This window comes from Salmo salar, chromosome ssa20 (genome assembly GCF_905237065.1).
Source record: "Salmo salar chromosome ssa20, Ssal_v3.1, whole genome shotgun sequence".
In the NCBI taxonomy this organism is placed as follows: Eukaryota; Metazoa; Chordata; class Actinopteri; order Salmoniformes; family Salmonidae; genus Salmo; species Salmo salar.
Genome location: NC_059461.1, coordinates 95,201,576 through 95,223,410, shown reverse-complemented (window position 1 = coordinate 95,223,410; position 21,835 = coordinate 95,201,576). Strand labels below are relative to the sequence as shown.

At 44.4% G+C, this 21,835-nt stretch overlaps 1 protein-coding gene across 2 annotated transcripts in view; it reads left to right on the top strand.

Moving 5' to 3' along the window:
* Nucleotides 1-21,835, top strand: part of cntn5 (contactin 5) — a 488,559-nt gene that overhangs the window by 447,263 nt on the left and 19,461 nt on the right. For both annotated transcript variants that reach the window (XM_045704177.1, XM_045704176.1), the window contains exons 19-21: nt 6,680-6,914; nt 19,569-19,678; nt 19,876-20,062. In XM_045704177.1, the coding sequence (XP_045560133.1) occupies nt 6,680-6,914; nt 19,569-19,678; nt 19,876-20,062 (532 nt within the window). The remainder of the gene's footprint in view (nt 1-6,679; nt 6,915-19,568; nt 19,679-19,875; nt 20,063-21,835) is intronic.

The following is a 21,835-nucleotide window of genomic DNA, read 5'->3' as shown; positions in this document are numbered from 1 at the left end:
TCAAGGTGTGCATAATTATTAGGCAGCCTCATTACCTCAGGTAACATAGGCCCCAAACAATAGATAACGGAGACTGAAAAGTCAAAAATTGTAAAATGCCTTTCAGACGGATGCAACACTCTTGAAATAGCTAAACTATTGCGGTGTGACCACCGGACAATTAAACGTTTTGTTGCAAATAGTCATCTGGGGCACAAAAAACGCACGGAGAAGAAAAGGCTCAAATTAACTGCAAAAGACTTAAACGTCAAGCTACCTGGAACCCATTATCCTCCAGTGCCACCATATTCCAGAACTGCAACCTACCTGGAGTGTCGAGAAGTACAAGGTGCTCAGAGACATGACGAAGGTCAAGAAGGCTGAAACACAACAACCACTGAATGAGATTCACAAGTTGAAGCGTCAAGATTTGGTAAAGAAATACCTGAAGACATATTTTTAAAAGGTTTTACAGACAGATGAATTGAGAGTGACTCTTGATGGACCAGATGGATGGGCCTGTGGCTGGATCAATAATGGACACAGGGCACCACTTTGAGTCAGGCGCCAGCAAGGTGGTGGAGGGGTACTGGTATGGGTTGCTATCATTAAGGTTGAGGTTGTTGGACCTTTTCGGCTTGAAGATGGACTAAAACTCAACTCCCAAACCTACTGCCAGTTTCTGGAAGATTCTTTCTTCAAGCAGTGGTACAGGAAGAACTCCTCACCATTCAGGAAGGCCATGATCTTTATGCAGGACAATGCTCCATCACATCCAAGTACTCCACTGCTTGGCTAGCCAGCAAAGGCCTCAAAGATGCCCGAATAATGACCCGGCGTCATTCCTCACCTGACTTAAATCCTATTGAGAACTTGTGGGCCCTTCTCAAACGTGAGATTTACAGTGAGGGAAGACAATAGACCTCTTTGAACAGCATTTGGGAGGCTGTGGTTGCTGCTTCAGCGAAAGTAGATCGTGAACAGATCAAGAAACTGACAGACTCCATGGATGGAAGGCTCATGGCAGTTATTGAAAAGAAGGATGGCTATATTGGTCACTGAATATTTTTGAAAGGCCAACATTTTTATTGAATTGTCATTTTGTGTTACTTATTTGTTACACTTACTCAAAAATGTGAGAATAAACAAGTGAGTTGGGAGAAATTATTTTTGTAATTTAGTTGCCTAATAATTCAGCACACATATATTCCCCTGAGAAAGACAAAACTCAATTTTCCTTTGTTAAACATTCAGGTTTGAGGTTCAATAACATTTTGGATTGACTGAGAGCATTGTGTTTGTTCAACAACAAAATTAATCCTGAGGAACACAAATGTCTAATAATTGTGCACGCAGGTAGCGGAATGACTTTTGCTTCCCTCCACCCTTTCTAGTAGACCTAAATTGAAGATATGGCAAATAGGAGTGGCAATATCTTCCGCTATTATCCTCAGTAATTTTCCATCCAAGTTGTCAGACCTCGGTGGCTTGTCATTGATGATATACAACAATAATTTGTTCACCTCTTCCACACTGACTTTACGGAATTCAAAATTACAATTCATGTCTTTCATAATTTGGTCAGATATACTTGGATGTGTAGTGTCTGTGTTTGTTGCTGGCATGTCATGCCTAAATTTGCTAATCTTGCCAATGAATAAATCATTAAAATAGTTGGCAATATCAGTTGGTTTTGTGATGAGTGAGCCATCTGATTATCTGTGGGTTTAGTGATGAATGATCCATCTGATTATCAGTGGGTTTAGTGATGAATGATCCATCTGATTATCAGTGGGTTTAGTGATGAATGAGCATCTGATTATCAGTGGGTTTAGTGATGAATGAGCATCTGATTATCAATGGGTTTAGTGATGAATGAACCATCTGATTATCAGGGGGTTTAGTGATGAATGAACCATCTGATTATCAGTGGGTTTAGTGATGAATGAACCATCTGATTATCAATGGGTTTAGTGATGAATGATCCATCTGATTATCAGTGGGTTTAGTGATGAATGATGCATCTGATTATCAGTGGGTTTAGTGATGAATGAGCATCTGATTATCAGTGGGTTTAGTGATGAATGAACCATCTGATTATCAGGGGGTTTAGTGATGAATGAACCATCTGATTATCAGGGGTTTAGTGATGAATGAACCATCTGATTATCAGTGGGTTTAGTGATGAATGAACCATCTGATTATCAGTGGGTTTAGTGATGAATGAGCATCTGATTATCAGTGGGTTTAGTGATGAATGAACCATCTGATTATCAAGGGGTTTAGTGATGAATGATCCATCTGATTATCAGGGGTTTAGTGATGAATGAGCATCTGATTATCAGTGGGTTTAGTGATGAATGAACCATCTGATTATCAGGGGGTTTAGTGATGAATGAACCATCTGATTATCAGGGGGTTTAGTGATGAATGATCCATCTGATTATCAGGGGGTTTAGTGATGAATGAGCATCTGATTATCAATGGGTTTAGTGATGAATGATCCATCTGATTATCAGTGGGTTTAGTGATGAATGAGCATCTGATTATCAATGGGTTTTGTGAAGAATGAACCATCTGATTATCAATGGGTTTAGTGATGAATGAGCATCTGATTATCAATGGGTTTAGTGATGAATGATCCATCTGATTATCAGTGGGTTTAGTGATGAATGAACCATCTGATTATCAGTGGGTTTAGTGATGAATGAACCATCTGATTATCAGTGGGTTTAGTGATGAATGAGCATCTGATTATCAATGGGTTTTGTGATGAATGAACCATCTGATGGTTTAGTGATGAATGAACCATCTGATTATCAGTGGGTTTAGTGATGAATGAACCATCTGATTATCAGTGGGTTTAGTGATGAATGAACCATCTGATGGTTTAGTGATGAATGAACCATCTGATGGTTTAGTGATGAATGATCCATCTGATTATCAGTGGGTTTAGTGATGAATGAGCATCTGATTATCAATGGGTTTAGTGATGAATGATCCATCTGATTATCAGTGGGTTTAGTGATGAATGAGCATCTGATTATCAATGGGTTTTGTGAAGAATGAACCATCTGATTATCAATGGGTTTAGTGATGAATGATCCATCTGATTATCAGTGGGTTAAGTGATGAATGAACATCTGATTCAATGAATGAAGGAGCTGAGTTTGCCTTTTTTCCCAAAATTTAATTGAAGATGCTCCAAAGCTTTTTACTGTCTTTATGTCATTTATCTTTGTTTCATAGTGTAGTTTCTTCTTCTTTTTATTCAGTTTAGTAACATGATTTTTCAATTTGCCAATCGGTTGTGCAGCCAGACTTATTTGCCATTCCTTTCGCCTCATCCCTCTCAACCATAGAATTTTTCAATTCCTCATCAATCCACGGGGATTTAAGTTTTTACAGTCATTTTCTTAATGGGTTGATGCTTATAACTGGAATAAGCAATTTCATAAATGTGTAAAGTGCAACGTCTGTTTGCTCCTCATTACACACCACGGACCAGCAAATATTGTTTACATCATCAACATAAGAATCACTTCAAAACTTATTGTATGACCTTTTATACACTATATTAGGCCCAGCCTTTGGAACTTTGGTTTTCCTAGATATGGCTACTATTTTGTGATCACTACATCCGATGGATCTGGATACTGTTTTAGAGCACATTTCTGCAGCATTAGTAAAGATGTGATCAATACATGTTGATGATTTAATTACTGTGCTGTTTGTAACTACCCTGGTAGGTTGATCAGTCCCTGCAACCTGGTTACAGTTTGAAGCTTTTTCTTGTTTTTTCTTATTTACAGCCAACCGGGGAACAGTGGGTTAACTGCCTTGATCAGGGGCAGAACGACAGATTTTTACCTTGTCAGCTTTGGGATTCGATCCAGCAACCTTTCGGTTACTGGCCAAAACACTCTAACCACTAGGTTACCTGCCGCCCCCAAATGTTAATGTTCCTGTATAGAAGGGATGTGGGGAGATCTCAGGGGGATTGGTGTAGCTATGTTATTGGGGAGATCAAATGAAAGTTTATTTGTTACGTTCGCCGAATACAACCTTACAGTGAAACGCTTACTTACAGGTTCTAACCAATAGTGCAAAAAAGGTATTAGGTGAACAATAGGTAGGTAAAGAAATAAAAACAACAGTAAAAAGACAGGCTATATACAGTAGCAAGGCTATAAAAGTAGCGAGGCTACATACAGACACCGGTTAGTCAAGCTGATTGAGGTAGTATGTACATGTAGATATGGTTAAAGTGACTATGCATATATGATGAACAGAGAGTAGCAGTAGCGTAAAAGAGGGGTTGGCGGGTGGTGGGACACAATGCAGATAGCCTGGTTAGCCATTTGGTTACCTGTTCAGGAGTCTTATGGCTTGGGGGTAAAAACTGTTGAGAAGCCTTTTTGTCCTAGACTTGACACTCCGGTATCGCTTGCCATGCGGTAGTAGAGAGAACAGTCTATGACTGGGGGGGCTGGGGTCTTTGACAATTTTTAGGGCCTTCTTCTGACCACCTGGTGTAGAGGTCCTGGATGGCAGGCAGCTTAGCATCAGTGATGTACTTGGCTGTACGCACTACCCTTTGTAGTGTCTTGTGGCCAGAGGTCGCGCAATTGCTGTACCAGGCAGTGATGCAACCAGTCAGGATGCTCTCGATGTTGCAGCTGTAGAACTTTTTGAGGATCTCAGGACCCATTGCAAATCTTTTTAGTTTCCTGAGGGGGAATAGGCTTTGTCGTGCCCTCTTCACGACTGTCTTGGTGTGCTTGGACCATTCTAGTTTGTTGTTGATGTGGACAACAAGGAATTTGAAGCTCTCAACCTGCTCCACTACAGCCCCGTCGATGAGAATGGGGGCATGCTCGGTCCTCCTTTTCCTATAGTCCACAATCATCTCCTTAGTCTTGGTTATGTTGAGGGATAGGTTGTTATTCTGGCACCACCCGGCCAGGTCTCTGATCTCCTCCCTACAGGCTGTCTTGTCGTTGTTGGTGATCAGGCCTACCACTGTTGTGTCGTCTGCAAACTTAATGATGGTGTTGGAGTCGTGCCTGGCCATGCAGTCGTGGGTGAACAGGGAGTACAGGAGGGGACTGAGCACGCACCCCTGGGGAGCTCCAGTGTTGAGGATCAGCGTGGCAGATGTGTTGCTACCTACCCTCACCACCTGGGGGCGGCCCATCAGGAAGTCCAGGATCCAGTTGCAGAGGGAGGTGTTTAGTCCCAGGATCCTTAGCTTAGTGATGAGCTTTGAGAGCACTATGGTGTTGAACGCTGAGCTGTAGTCAATGAATAGCATTCTCACATAGGTGTTCCTTTTGTCCAGGTGAGAAAGGGCAGTGTGGAGTGCAATAGAGATTGCATCATCTGTGGATCTGTTTGAGCGGTATGCAAATTGGAGTGGGTCTAGGGTTTCTGGGATAATGGTGTTGATGTGAGCCATGACCAGCCTTTCAAAGCACTTCATGGCTAGAGACGTGAGTGCTACGGGTCGGTAGTCATTTAGACTGATTACCTTGGTGTTCTTGGACACAGGGACTATAGTGGTCTGCTTGAAACATGTTGGTATTACAGACTCAGACAGAGAGAGGTTGAAAATGTCAGTGAAGACAATTGCCAGTTAGTCAGCGCATGCTCGGAGTACATGTCCTGGTAATCCATCTGGCCCTGCAGCCTTGTGAATGTTGACCTATTTTAAGGACTTACTCACGTCGGCTACGAAGAGCGTGATCACACAGTCGTCCGGATCAGCTGGTGCTCTCATGCATGCCTCAGTGTTGCTTGCCTCGAAGTGAGTATAGAAGTGATTTAGCTCGTCTGGTGGGCTCGTGTCACTGGGCAGCTCGCGGCTGTGCTTCCCTTTGTAGTCTGTAATTGTTTGCAAGCCCTGCCACATCCGACGAGCGTCGGAGCCGGTGTAGTATGATTCAATCTTAGCCCTGTATTGACGCTTTGCCTGTTTGATGGTTCATCGCAGGGCATAGCAGGATTTCTTGTAAGCTTCCGGGTTAGAGTCCCACACCTTGAAAGCGGCAGCTCTACCCTTTAGCTCAGTGCAAATGTTGCCTGTAATCCATGGCTTCTGGTTGGGGTATGTATGTACAGTCACTGTGGGGACGACGTCCTCGATGCACTTATTGATAAAGCCAGTGACTGATGTGGTGTACTCCTCAATGCCATCGGAAGAATCCCAGAACATGTTCCAGTCTGTGCAGCAAAACAGTCCTGTAGTTTAGCATCTGCTTCATCTCACAATTTTTTTATAGACCGAGTCACTGGTGCTTCCTGCTTTCATTTTTGCTTGTAAGCAGGTTACAAGCTATGTGGGGAGATCTCCGGGGGATTGGTGTAGCTATGCTCAGGGGTCAGACCAAGCAAACTGGTTTCATTTCCATGTACTGTAATTTACTTGGACTGATTTATCTAATTTCTCTACTGTCTTTTTAATTTGCTTTAGGCACAAGTGTCTGCTATAATACTGTAAGCCACAGACTTTCAGCGGGGTAGGCTCCTACAAGGCTACTACCAGGATATAAACACAGTTATTAGAATCAGTGGACTGATATTTCAGTGGATGAAATAATTAATTCAGATATTTAAATGACCTCATGGTGTCGTCATCGATTAGATTTACATGTCCAACAAAACATGGCAAGAATCAACCATCTCATTTCCTGTATTCCAGCCTGTGTCTGAGGAGTTCCAGAATGGCGAGGGTTTTGGCTACATCGTGGCGTTCCGAGCCAATGGGACGCGAGGATGGAAGGAGAAGATGGTGACATCAGCAGATTCCACTACGTACAAGTACAGAGACGAGACCTTCCCTCCCCTCACTCCCTTCGAAGTGAAGGTGGGAGTGTACAACAACAAGGGAGACGGACCCTTCAGTGGTGTGGTCACTGTGTACTCTGCAGAAGGGGGTGAGTTATTGCACTCGCACATCTAAGGACTTCTTTGCAGGGGTTGGAAAGGTTAAAGTTATTCAAAGGGAAGTCAGTCCTTCAAGTCGCCTTACAAATTATATCATTTCTGAAGTCATGTTGCTGACGAAAGCCGAGAGGCTGCAACATTAGTACAAAACGTTCTACTGTCACGTCCTCAGTTCTACTGTCAATTCTACTGTCAGTTCTACTGTCACGTCCTCAGTTCTACTGTCACGTCCTCAGTTCTACTGTCCGTTCTACTGTCACATCTTCAGTTCTACTGTCACGTCCTCAGTTCTACTGTCAGTTCTACTGTCACATTCTCAGTTCTACTGTCAGTTCTACTGTCACGTCCTCAGTTCTACTGTCAAGTCCTCAGTTCTACTGTCAGTTCTACTGTCACGTCCTCAGTTCTACTGTCAGTTCTACTGTCACATTCTCAGTTCTACTGTCAGTTCTACTGTCACGTCCTCAGTTCCACTGTCAGTTCTACTGTCACGTCCTCAGTTCTACTGTCACGTCCTCAGTTCTACTGTCACGTCCTCAGTTCTACTGTCAGTTCTACTGTCACGTCCTCAGTTCTACTGTCAAGTCCTCAGTTCCACTGTCAGTTCTACTGTCACGTCCTCAGTTCTGCTGTCAGTTCTACTGCCACATTCTCAGTTCTACTGTCAGTTCTACTGTCACGTCCTCAGTTCTACTGTCAAGTCCTCAGTTCTACTGTCAGTTCTACTGTCACGTCCTCAGTTCTACTGTCAGTTCTACTGTCACGTCCTCAGTTCTACTGTCAAGTCCTCAGTTCTACTGTCAGTTCTACTGTCACGTCCTCAGTTCTACTGTCAGTTCTACTGTCACGTCCTCAGTTCTACTGTCACGTCCTCAGTTCTACTGTCAGTTCTACTGTCACGTCCTCAGTTCTACTGTCAGTTCTACTGTCACGTCCTCAGTTCTACTGTCACGTCCTCAGTTCTACTGTCAGTTCTACTGTCACGTCCTCAGTTCTACTGTCATGTCTGTTGTGGAATGTCTTGAGTCAAGTATTTGCACAGATACCGGAACTTGTGAATTCAATTTAGACTTTATTACAAACGTAACAGAGCCGAGCCCTTCCATGGAAAAGACAAAAATCCTGCCTTTATAGTATTCTATCTCTGCATAACGTAGAGTCCCCTCCCTCTATATGAAAATAGCTTCCCTTGACCTTTCTCCACCATCTCAGTTGTTGCTTGTTAACGCCCACATCTGACAGCTGTATAGATTATAATGGTAGCAGTGGCCTGGTCCTATATGTTCCATTCCTTATATAGCCATTCTGTCTCAGCTCTTCAAAAGTGGACAGCTTAGATGCTGCTAATAATGGAAATGTAATCATAGTCATGAGTTTTGCTTCCACACGTCCTCAGTTCTACTGTCACGTCCTCAGTTCTACTGTCACGTCCTCAGTTCTACTGTCACGTCCTCAGTTCTACTGTCACGTCCTCAGTTCTACTGTCACTTCCTCAGTTCCACTGTCAGTTCTACTGTCACGTCCTCAGTTCTACTGTCAGTTCTACTGTCACGTCCTCAGTTCTACTGTCACGTCCTCAGTTCTACTGTCATGTCCTCAGTTCTACTGTCAGTTCTACTGTCACGTCCTCAGTTCTACTGTCACGTCCTCAGTTCTACTGTCACGTCCTCAGTTCCACTGTCAGTTCTACTGTCACGTCCTCAGTTCTACTGTCACGTCCTCAGTTCCACTGTCAGTTCTACTGTCACGTCCTCAGTTCTACTGTCAGTTCTACTGTCACTTCCTCAGTTCTACTGTCACGTCCTCAGTTCTACTGTCACTTCTACTGTCACGTCCTCAGTTCTACTTTCAGTTCTACTGTCACTTCCTCAGTTCCACTGTCAGTTCTACTGTCACTTCCTCAGTTCCACTGTCAGTTCTACTGTCACTTCCTCAGTTCTACTGTCAGTTCTACTGTCACATCCTCAGTTCTACTGTCACGTCCTCAGTTCTACTGTCAGTTCTACTGTCACGTCCTCAGTTCTACTGTCAGTTCTACTGTCACTTCCTCAGTTCTACTGTCACGTCCTCAGTTCTACTGTCAGTTCTACTGTCACGTCCTCAGTTCTACTGTCAGTTCTACTGTCACTTCCTCAGTTCTACTGTCACGTCCTCAGTTCTACTGTCACTTCTACTGTCACGTCCTCAGTTCTACTGTCAGTTCTACTGTCACTTCCTCAGTTCCACTGTCAGTTCTACTGTCACTTCCTCAGTTCCACTGTCAGTTCTACTGTCACTTCCTCAATTCTACTGTCACTTCTACTGTCACGTCCTCAGTTCCACTGTCAGTTCTACTGTCACTTCCTCAGTTCCACTGTCAGTTCTACTGTCACTTCCTCAGTTCTACTGTCAGTTCAACTGTCACATCCTCAGTTCTACTGTCACGTCCTCAGTTCTACTGTCAGTTCTACTGTCACGTCCTCAGTTCTACTGTCAGTTCTACTGTCACTTCCTCAGTTCTACTGTCACGTCCTCAGTTCTACTGTCAGTTCTACTGTCACGTCCTCAGTTCTACTGTCAGTTCTACTGTCACTTCCTCAGTTCTACTGTCACGTCCTCAGTTCTACTGTCACTTCTACTGTCACGTCCTCAGTTCTACTGTCACTTCTACTGTCACTTCCTCAGTTCCACTGTCAGTTCTACTGTCACTTCCTCAGTTCCACTGTCAGTTCTACTGTCACTTCCTCAATTCTACTGTCACTTCTACTGTCACGTCCTCAGTTCCACTGTCAGTTCTACTGTCACTTCCTCAGTTCCACTGTCAGTTCTACTGTCACTTCCTCAGTTCTACTGTCAGTTCAACTGTCACATCCTCAGTTCTACTGTCACGTCCTCAGTTCTACTGTCAGTTCTACTGTCACGTCCTCAGTTCTACTGTCAGTTCTACTGTCACTTCCTCAGTTCTACTGTCACGTCCTCAGTTCTACTGTCAGTTCTACTGTCAAGTCTTCAGTTCTACTGTCAGTTCTACTGTCACGTCCTCAGTTCTACTGTCACGTCCTCAGTTCCACTGTCAGTTCTACTGTCACATCCTCAGTTTACATTTACATTACATTTAAGACATTTAGCAGACGCTCTTATCCAGAGCGACTTACAAATTGGTGCATTCACCTTATAATATCCAGAGGAACAACCACTTTACAATAGTGCATCTAAATCTTTAAACGGGGGTTAGAAGGATTACTTTATCCTATCCCAGGTATTCCTTAAAGAGGTGGGGTTTCAGGTGTCTCCGGAAGGTGGTGATTGACTCCGCTGTCCTGGCGTCGTGAGGGAGCTTGTTCCACCATTGGGGTGCCAGAGCAGCGAACAGTTTTGACTGGGCTGAGCGGGAACTGTGCTTCCTCAGAGGTAGGGAGGCGAGCAGGCCAGAGGTGGATGAACGCAGTGCCCTTGTTTGGGTGTAGGGCCTGATCAGAGCCTGAAGGTACGGAGGTGCCGTTCCCCTCACAGCTCCGTAGGCAAGCACCATGGTCTTGTAGCGGATGCGAGCTTCAACTGGAAGCCAGTGGAGAGAGCGGAGGAGCGGGGTGACGTGAGAGAACTTGGGAAGGTTGAACACCAGACGGGCTGCGGCGTTCTGGATGAGTTGTAGGGGTTTAGTGGCACAGGCAGGGAGCCCAGCCAACAGCGAGTTGCAGTAATCCAGGCAGGAGATGACAAGTGCCTGGATTAGGACCTGCGCCGCTTCCTGTGTGAGGCAGGGTCGTACTCTGCGAATGTTGTAGAGCATGAACCTACAGGATCGGGTCACCGCCTTGATGTTAGTGGAGAACGACAGGGTGTTGTCCAGGGTCACGCCAAGGCTCTTAGCACTCTGGGAGGAGGACACAAGGGAGTTGTCAACCGTGATGGCGAGATCATGGAACGGGCAGTCCTTCCCCGGGAGGAAGAGCAGCTCCATCTTGCCGAGGTTCAGTTTCAGGTGGTGATCCGTCATCCACACTGATATGTCTGCCAGACATGCAGAGATGCGATTCGCCACCTGGTTGTCAGAAGGGGGAAAGGAGAAGATTAATTGTGTGTCGTCTGCATAGCAATGAAAGGAGAGACCATGTGAGAATATGACAGAGCCAAGAGACTTGGTGTATAGCGAGAATAGGAGAGGGCCTAGAACAGAGCCCTGGGGGACATCAGTGGTGAGAGCACGTGGTGCGGAGACAGATTCTCGCCACGCCACCTGGTAGGAGCGACCTGTCAGGTAGGACGCAATCCAAACGTGGGCCGCGCCGGAGATGCCCAGCTCGGAGAGGGTGGAGAGGAGCATCTGATGGTTCACAGTATCAAAGGCAGCAGATAGGTCTAGAAGGATGAGAGCAGAGGAGAGAGAGTTAGCTTTAGCAGTGCGGAGAGCCTCCGTGACACAGAGAAGAGCAGTCTCAGTTGAATGCCCAGTCTTGAAACCTGACTGATTAGGATCAAGAAGGTCATTCTGAGAGAGATAGCAAGAGAGCTGGCCAAGGACGGCACATTCAAGAGTTTTGGAGAGAAAAGAAAGAAGGGATACTGGTCTGTAGTTGTTGACATCGGAGGGATCGAGTGTAGGTTTTTTCAGAAGGGGTGCAACTCTCGCTCTCTTGAAGACGGAAGGGACGTAGCCAGCGGTCAAGGATGAGTTGATGAGCGAGGTGAGGTAGGGGAGAAGGTCTCCGGAAATGGTCTGGAGAAGAGAGGAGGGGATAGGGTCAAGTGGGCAGGTTGTTGGGCGGCCGGCCGTCACAAGACGCGAGATTTCATCTGGAGAGAGGGGAGAAAGAGGTCAAAGCACAGGGTAGGGCAGTGTGAGCAGGACCAGCGGTGTCGTTTGACTTAGCAAACGAGGATCGGATGTCGTCAACCTTCTTTTCAAAATGGTTGACGAAGTCATCCGCAGAGAGGGAGGAGGGGTGAGGGGGAGGAGGATTCAGGAGGGAGGAGAAGGTAGCAAAGAGCTTCCTAGGGTTAGAGGCAGATGCTTGGAATTTAGAGTGGTAGAAAGTGGCTTTAACAGCAGAGACAGAAGAGGAAAATGTAGAGAGGAGGGAGTGAAAGGATGCCAGGTCCGCATAGAGGCGAGTTTTCCTCCATTTCCGCTCGGCTGCCCGGAGCCCTGTTCTGTGAGCTCGCAGTGAGTCGTCGAGCCACGGAGCAGGAGGGGAGGACCAAGCCGGCCTGGAGGATAGCGGACAGAGAAAATCAAAGGATGCAGAGAGGGAGGAGAGGAGGGTTGAGGAGGCAGAATCAGGAGATAGGTTGGAGAAGGTTTGAGCAGAGGGAAGAGATGATAGGATGGAAGAGGAGAGAGTAGCGGGAGAGAGAGAGCGAAGGTTGGGACGGCACAATACCATCCGAGTAGGGGCAGAGTGAGAAGTGTTGGATGAGAGCGAGAGGGAAAAGGATACAGGGTAGTGGTCAGAGACTTGGAGGGGAGTTGCAATGAGATTAGTGGAAGAACAGCATCTAGTAAAGATGAGGTCAAGCGTATTGCCTGCCTTGTGAGTAGGGGGGGAAGGTGAGAGGGTGAGTTCAAAAGAGGACAGGAGTGGAAAGAAGGAGGCAGAGAGGAATGAGTCAAAGGTAGACGTGGGGAGGTTAACCTCTATGGGACCGGCGGGACGAATTCGTCCCACCTACGTAACAGCCACTGCCAGCCTGTGGCGCGATTTTCAAAACCTTAAAAATCCTATTACTTCAATTTCTCAAACATATGACTATTTTACAGCCGTTTAAAGATAAGACTCTCGTTAATCTAACCACACTGTCCGATTTCAAAAAGGCTTTACAACGAAAGCAAAACATTAGATTATGTCAGCAGAGTACCAAGCCAGAAATAATCAGACACCCATTTTTCAAGCCAGCATATAATGTCACCAAAACCCAGAAGACAGCTAAATGCAGCACTCACCTTTGATGATCTTCATCAGATGACAACCCTAGGACATTATGTTATACAATACATGCATGTTTTGTTCAATCAAGTTCATATTTATATCAAAAACCAGCTTTTTACATTAGCATGTGACGTTCAGAACTAGCATACCCCCCGGGGAATTCGCTAACATTTTACTAAATTACTCACGATAAACGTTCACAAAAAGCATAACAATTATTTTAAGAATTATAGATACAGACCTCCTCTATGCACTCGATATGTCCGATTTTAAAATAGCTTTTTGGTGAAAGCACATTTTGCAATATTCTAAGTACATAGCCCAGGCATCACGGGCTCGCTATTTAGACACCCGGCAAGTTTAGCACTCACCATAATCATATTTACTATTATAAAAATGTCATTACCTTTTGTTGTCTTCGTCAGAATACACACCCAGGACAGCTACTTCAATAACAAATGTTGGTTTGGTCCAAAATAATCCATCGTTATATCCGAATAGCGGCGTTTTGTTCGTGCGTTCCAGACACTATCCGAAATAGTAAAGAAGTGCGCTTGGCGCAATTCCTGACAATAAAATTCAAAGTATTCCATTACCGTACGTCGAAGCATGTCAACCGCTGTTTAAAATCAATTTTTACGTCATTTTTCTCGTAGAAAAGCGATAATATTCCGACAGGGAATCTCCTTTTCGGCAAACAGAGGAAAAAATCCCAAAGGCGGGGGCGGTCGGGGTCACGCGCATAAGCTAGTGTCTCTTGATGGGCCACTTGAGAAAGGCGATAATGTGTTTCAGCCTGGGGCTGGAATGACGACATTCTGTTTTTTCCCGGGCTCTGAGAGCCTATGGAAGACGTGGGAAGTGTCACGTTAGAGCAGAGATCCTTAGTAAATGATAGAGATGGAAAACAAGTTCAACAAATGGTCAGACAGGCCACTTCCTGTAAAGGAATCTCTCAGGTTTTGACCTGCCATTTGAGTTCTGTTATACTCACAGACACCATTCAAACAGTTTTAGAAAATTTAGGGTGTTTTCTATCCATATGTAATAAGTATATGCATATTCTAGTTACTGAGTAGGAGTGGTAACCAGATTAAATCGGGTATGTTTTTTATCCAGCCGTGTCAATACTGCCCCCTAGCCCTAACAGGTTAAAGTCACCCAGAACTGTGAGAGGTGAGCCATCCTCAGGAAAGGAACTTATCAAGGCGTCAAGCTCATTGATGAACTCTCCAAGGGAACCTGGAGGGCGATAAATGATAAGGATGTTAAGCTTGAAAGGGCTGGTAACTGTGACAGCATGGAATTCAAATGAGGAGATAGACAGATGGGTGAGGGGAGAAAGAGAGAATGTCCACTTGGGAGAGATGAGGATTCCAGTGCCACCACCCCGCTGGCTCGATGCTCTAGGGGTATGCGAGAACACGTGGGCAGACGAGGAGAGAGCAGTAGGAGTAGCAGTGTTATCTGTGGTAATCCATGTTTCCATCAGCGCCAGGAAGTCTAGGGACTGGAGGGTAGCATAGGCTGAGATGAACTCAGCCTTGTTGGCCGCAGACCGGCAGTTCCAGAGGCTGCCGGAGATCTGGAACTCCACGTGGGTCGTGCGCGCTGGGACCACCAGGTTAGAGTGGCAGCGGCCACGCGGTGTGGAGCGTTTGTATGGCCTGTGCAGAGGGGAGAGAACAGGGATAGACAGACACATAGTTGACAAGCTACAGAAGAGGCTACGCTAATGCAAAGGAGATTGGAATGACAAGTGGACTACACGTCTCGAATGTTCAGAAAGTTAAGCTTACGTTGCAAAAATCTTATTGGCTAAAATGACGAAAATGATACAGTACTGCTGGCTGGTGGAGTAGGCTAGCTAGCAGTGGCTGCGTTGTTGACTTTGAACGTGTAGCTGGCTAGGTAACCTCGATAGTTTCAGTACTACACCTTGTCATGATACAAAAGCAACTTTGTAGCTAGCGAACATAACACTAATCAAGACGTTCCTTTGTAATGTATTTAGTTTCTACAATGCTGCTCGTCGGTAATAGTTGGCTGGGTTTGGAAAAATGGCGTCGCGGGGGACGGAAATAGCTGGCTAGCTAACCTCGATAATTACTAAACTACACAATTATCAAGCTATGACAAAGACAACTATGTAGCTAGCTAGCTCACACTGCACTAGTCAAATCGTTCCGTTGTAAAGTATTAGTATCTACAGCGCTGCTAGTCGGTAACGGTTGGCTAGCTAGCAGTGGGTTAATGATGACTAGGTGTGTTGACTAAGTCTGGCGTCGCGTCGCGGCTGGCTAGCTAGCCTCGATAATTACTCTAGAGTACACAATTATCTTAGATGCAAAGACAGCAAAGACAACTAAGTAGCTGGCTAACTAACACTAACACTACACTAATCAAGTCGTTCCGTTGTAATGTAATAGTTTCTACAGTGCTGCTAGTCGGTAGAAGTTGGCTGGTTGGCTAGCTAGCAGTGTTGACTAGCTAGCTAGCAGTGATGACTACGTTAGGAGGACGAAGATAGCTAACCTCGATAATTACTCGATAATTACTCTAGTTACTCTAAACTACACAATTATCTTTGATACAAAGACGGCTATGTAGCTAGCTAAGAAAAATTGCTCAGATCAAACAAATCAAACCGTTGTAATGTAATGAAGTGTAATATTACCTGTGGAGTGAAGCGTAGTGCGACTTCTCGCTCCAAACCGGAAGCGTCCTCAGTTCTATTGTCAGTTCTACTGTCACGTCTTCAGTTCTACTGTCAGTTCTACTGTCACGTCCTCAGTTCTACTCTCAGTTCTACTGTCACGTCTTCAGTTCTACTGTCAGTTCTACTGTCACGTCCTCAGTTCTACTGTCAGTTCCACTGTCACGTCCTCAGTTCTACTCTCAGTTCTACTGTCACATCCTCAGTTCTACTGTCAGTTCTATTGTCACGTCCTCAGTTCTACTATCACCTCCTCAGTTCTACGGTCACGTCGTCAATTCTACTGTCACGTCCTCAGTTCTACTGTCACGTCCTCAGTTTTACTGTCACGTCCTCAGTTCTACTGTCAGTTCTACTGTCACGTCTTCAGTTCTACTGTCACGTCCTCATTTCTACTGTCAGTTCTACTGTCACGTCTTCAGTTCTACTGTCACGTCCTCATTTCTACTGTCAGTTCTACTGTCACGTCTTCAGTTCTACTGTCAGTTCTACCGTCACGTCCTCAGTTCTACTGTCAGTTCTACTGTCACGTCCTCAGTTCTACTGTCACGTCCTCAGTTCTACTGTCAGTTCTACTGTCACGTCCTCAGTTCTACTGTCACGTCCTCAGTTCTACTGTCAGTTCTACTGTCACGTCCTCAGTTCTACTGTCAGTTCTACTGTCACATCCTCAGTTATACTGTCAGTTATACTGTCACTTCCTCAGTTCTACTGTCAGTTCTTCTGTCACTTCCTCAGTTCTACTGTCAGTTCTACTGTCACTTCCTCAGTTCTACTGTCACTTCCTCAGTTCCACTGTCAGTTCTACTGTCACTTCCTCAGTTCTACTGTCAGTTCTACTGTCACATCCTCAGTTCTACTGTCACGTCCTCAGTTCTACTGTCAGTTCTACTGTCACATCCTCAGTTCTACTGTCAGTTCTACTGTCACTTCCTCAGTTCTACTGTCACTTCCTCAGTTCTACTGTCAGTTCTACTGTCACTTCCTCAGTTCCACTGTCAGTTCTACTGTCACTTCCTCAGTTCCACTGTCAGTTCTACTGTCACTTCCTCAGTTCTACTGTCACATCCTCAGTTCTACTGTCACATCCTCAGTTCTACTGTCAGTTCTACTGTCACTTCCTCAGTTCTACTGTCAGTTCTACTGTCACTTCCTCAGTTCCACTCTCAGTTCTACTGTCATTTCCTCAGTTCTACTGTCAGTTCTACTGTCACTTCCTCAGTTCCACTCTCAGTTCTACTGTCATTTCCTCAGTTCTACTGTCAGTTCTACTGTCACTTCCTCAGTTCTACTGTCAGTTCTACTGTCACTTCCTCAGTTCTACTGTCAGTTCTACTGTCACTTCCTCAGTTCCACTCTCAGTTCTACTGTCATTTCCTCAGTTCTACTGTCACTTCCTCAGTTCTACTGTCAGTTCTACTGTCACTTCCTCAGTTCCACTGTCAGTTCTACTGTCACTTCCTCAGTTCCACTCTCAGTTCTACTGTCATTTCCTCAGTTCTACTGTCACTTCCTCAGTTCTACTGTCACTTCTACTGTCACTTCCTCAGTTCTACTGTCAGTTCTACTGTCACTTCCTCAGTTCTACTGTCAGTTCTACTGTCACTTCCTCAGTTCCACTCTCAGTTCTACTGTCACTTCCTCAGTTCTACTGTCACTTCCTCAGTTCTACTGTCAGTTCTACTGTCACTTCCTCAGTTCCACTGTCAGTTCTACTGTCACTTCCTCAGTTCCACTGTCAGTTCTACTGTCACTTCCTCAGTTCTACTGTCACATCCTCAGTTCTACTGTCACGTCCTCAGTTCTACTGTCAGTTCTACTGTCACTTCCTCAGTTCCACTCTCAGTTCTACTGTCATTTCCTCAGTTCTACTGTCAGTTCTACTGTCACTTCCTCAGTTCTACTGTCAGTTCTACTGTCACTTCCTCAGTTCTACTATCAGTTCTACTCTCACTTCCTCAGTTCCACTCTCAGTTCTACTGTCATTTCCTCAGTTCTACTGTCAGTTCTACTGTCACATCCTCAGTTCTACTGTCACGTCCTCAGTTCTACTGTCAGTTCTACTGTCACATCCTCAGTTCTACTGTCACGTCCTCAGTTCTACTGTCAGTTCTACTGTCACGTCCTCAGTTCTACTGTCAGTTCTACTGTCACTTCCTCAGTTCTACTGTCACGTCCTCAGTTCTACTGTCAGTTCTACTGTCACGTCCTCAGTTCTACTGTCAGTTCTACTGTCACATTCTCAGTTCTACTGTCAGTTCTACTGTCACTTCCTCAGTTCTACTGTCACGTCCTCAGTTCTACTGTCAGTTCTACTGTCACGTCCTCAGTTCTACTGTCAGTTCTATTGTCACGTTCTCAGTTCTACTGTCACTTCTACTGTCACTTCCTCAGTTCTACTGGTTCTCACAAGTAAAAACCAAAGGCAAATCATCACATCTTAGTTTTCTCGGTCCAGGTGCCCCCTGGGTACAGGTTTTGTTTTTTGCCCTTGCACTACACAGCTGATTCAAATAATCAAAGCTTGATGATGAGTTTGTTATTTGAATCAGCTGTGTAGTGCTGGGTCATAAACTGCCCCAGGACCGAGTTTAGAACTAATTTCGTCCCGGGGACTGCATTCGGTATTGAACGAGGTCCGGAGATCCGCACTGAAAATGTCCTCCTTCGCTATCTAAATCTGTCAAAAATGTTCCTCTAGTTATCATTTTGGGAATGTTTCTAATCCCTGACTGTCTAGCTTTCATTGATGTGATTATTAGCGAGCTGGAAACTGTTTTACTCAAACCACCAGATGTTTGACAGCCCTGGTCTAGAGGTTAATTTGTTGATGTTTGAAATGTTAGTCATGAAGAATTACCCTCTATACACTGAGAATGTGTCACTTTATGTAATTTATTCATCCTCTGATCTCCCCTGGGATTCAGATACTATTCACTGTACTGTATGGCTGATATGCTATGAAAGTAATCATGAAACATATCACTTGACTTGATGCAGGTGCTTCTACACCTGCATTGCTTGCTGTTTGGGTGTTTTTAGGCTGGGTTTCTGTACAGCACTTTGTGATATCAGCTGATGTAAGAAGGGCTATATAAATACATTTGATTTTGATTTGATTTGATGAAACATAATAGTAATACTGATTTACTGTAGAGATTTACTGTAATCAATATGTACTGATTTACTATTATCAATATGTACTGATTTACTGTTATCAATATGTACTGATTTACTATTATCAATATGTACTGATTTACTGTTATCAATATGTACTGATTTACTGTAATCAATATGTACTGATTTACTATTATCAATATGTACTGATTTACTGTTATCAATATGTACTGATTTACTGTTATCAATATGTACTGATTTACTGTTATCAATATGTACTGATTTACTGTTATCAATATGTACTGATTTACTGTTATCAATATGTACTGATTTACTGTTATCAATATGTACTGATTTACTGTTATCAATATGTACTGATTTACTGTTATCAATATGTACTGATTTACTGTTATCAATATGTACTGATTTACTGTTATCAATATGTACTGATTTACTGTTATCAATATGTACTGATTTACTGTTATCAAAATGTACTGATTTACTGTTATCAATATGTACTGATTTACTGTTATCAATATGTACTGATTTACTATTATCAATATGTACTGATTTACTGTTATCAATATGTACTGATTTACTGTTATCAATATGTACTGATTTACTGTTATCAATATGTACTGATTGTACTGAATCGTAGTATTTATTTTAAAATCCCCTGGTTATTATGAGACGTGTCAGCAGCGTTACTAATGTCTGTAGCGTTACTAATGTCCCCCCCCCACTGTATGTAGCGTAAATATCTCAAGTATATTACTCACTCTGCAATCGACACGTCATTATGCGGCGTTTTCTACAAGGCACACAGGAGACAACAAGCAGCCGTTACAGTGTGTCTGTGTGTGTGTGTGTGTGTGGTTGTGTGTGTGTGTTATCCTCTACAGAGCCCAGAGAGGCCCCATCTGAGGTGAAAGCTTCCAGCATTTCCTCTTCGGAAATTAAAGTAACTTGGAGACCACCCAACCCTGGCCCTGGGAGACCACGGGGATACGAGGTGTGTGTGGTGTGTGTGTGTGTGTGTGTGTGTGTGTGTGTGTGTGTGTGTGTGTGTGTGTGTGTGTGTGTGTGTGTGTGTGTGCATTATACATTACATTTTTCATCAGATAAATCTAAATAAAACAAATAAAATGTAAATACTACAATAAAAAGACAAGTTTAAAAAGAGACGCACCGTACGTCTTCTTTTGTCAGGTGAGCTACTGGAAGGACAGCGAGCAGGAGGAGTCAGGGAAGAGGAAGAAGACAGCAGGGAACGAGACGTCTATGGCGCTGACAGGCCTGGAGGGGAACCGCGTGTACCTCATCACAGTCAGAGGCTTCAACAGTATCGGCCAGGGCCCTGCATCAACAGCTAGCGCCGCCAAGACCAGGAAAGACCGTGAGTACGGTAACTCACACACTTCCAACTCACACACTACCAGCCGGCACACCTAGCTCTGCAAAGACCAGGAAAGACAGTGAGAACGCCGCTCATACGAAGCTGAGCTGTATAGAGGGGGGGGATACTGTATGTAATTAAGCAGTAAGGCACAAGAATGCAGTCACAGGTAAGAGGCAGTGCTGTATCGTGAATACAGTCACAGGTAAGAGGCACTGTTGTATCGTGAATACAGTCACAGGTAAGAGGCAGTGCTGAATCGTGAATACAGTCACAGGTAAGAGGCAGTGCTGTATCGTGAATACAGTCACAGGTAAGAGGCAGTGTTGTATCGTGAATACAGTCACAGGTAAGAGGCAGTGCTGTATCGTGAATGCAGTCACAGGTAAGAGGCAGTGCTGTATCGTGAATACAGTCACAGGTAAGAGGCAGTGCTGTATCGTGAATACAGTCACAGGTAAGAGGCAGTGCTGTATCGTGAATACAGTCACAGGTAAGAGGCAGTGCTGTATCGTGAATACAGTCACAGGTAAGAGGCAGTGTTGTATCGTGAATACAGTCACAGGTAAGAGGCAGTGTTGTATCGTGAATACAGTCACAGGTAAGAGGCAGTGTTGTATCGTGAATACAGTCACAGGTAAGAGGCAGTGTTGTATCGTGAATACAGTCACAGGTAAGAGGCAGTGTTGTATCGTGAATACAGTCACAGGTAAGAGGCAGTGTTGTATCGTGAATACAGTCACAGGTAAGAGGCAGTGCTGAATCGTGAATACAGTCACAGGTAAGAGGCAGTGCTGAATCGTGAATACAGTCACAGGTAAGAGGCAGTGCTGAATCATGAATACAGTCACAGGTAAGAGGCAGTGCTGAATCATTAATACAGTCACAGGTAAGAGGCAGTGCTGCAGCATGAATACAGTCACAGGTAAATGGTGTTGTTTGGCACGACACAATAGCCCATTTACCTGTGACTGTATTCATGATTCAGCACTGCCTCTTACCTGTGACTGTATTCACGATACAGCACTGCCTCTTACCTGTGACTGTATTCACGATACAGCACTGCCTCTTACCTGTGACTGTATTCATGATTCAGCACTGCCTCTTACCTGTGACTGTATTCATGACAAAAAAACTGCCTCGAATGCCTTATTGCTTTTATAAAACTGTTACATATTTTCATTAAAACGTTATTTTGATAAATGAATTCATACAATGTAATTCTTCCACCAGAAGATATAGTCCGGAGACAAAACACTGGTTGTTCGTTATTTTGGTCATGTTGCTACAGACGCCTGCCAGTCATTCATCATGTTAAAATAGTTGCTATGCAAAAGGCCTGGTCGTCCGTTCTAAACAAAATGGTTGCTATTCAGGCTGGATAACGTTCTTGTCACTTGCTAGCTAACTCAGTCATGTCAAACATTGAACCTGGACTGACAGTTCGCTAGCTGCATTTTCCTTTGTTTGAGCCTTTTTTCTATTGTTATTTGCTTGGATATGTCCGTGATAATAACGTTTCAACTGGCTCTGTAAAAATGGTCTCGTCTTGTCTAAGCACCGTTCACTCTCTGTGATGTTACAGAGTAGGAATGTGCAGTTCGCACATGATTCATTCTCTTTACTGACTTGAGGGTCATGATTTGTATTTTTCGAAGGAATTCTACAGCAGGTTTAATACTGTCTCAGCAACCAGCAACTGTCCATCATGTGAGCAAGGGAAATATATCTTGCTGCAGGCAGATGGGGGAAAAAGACATGTTTACATCTGAC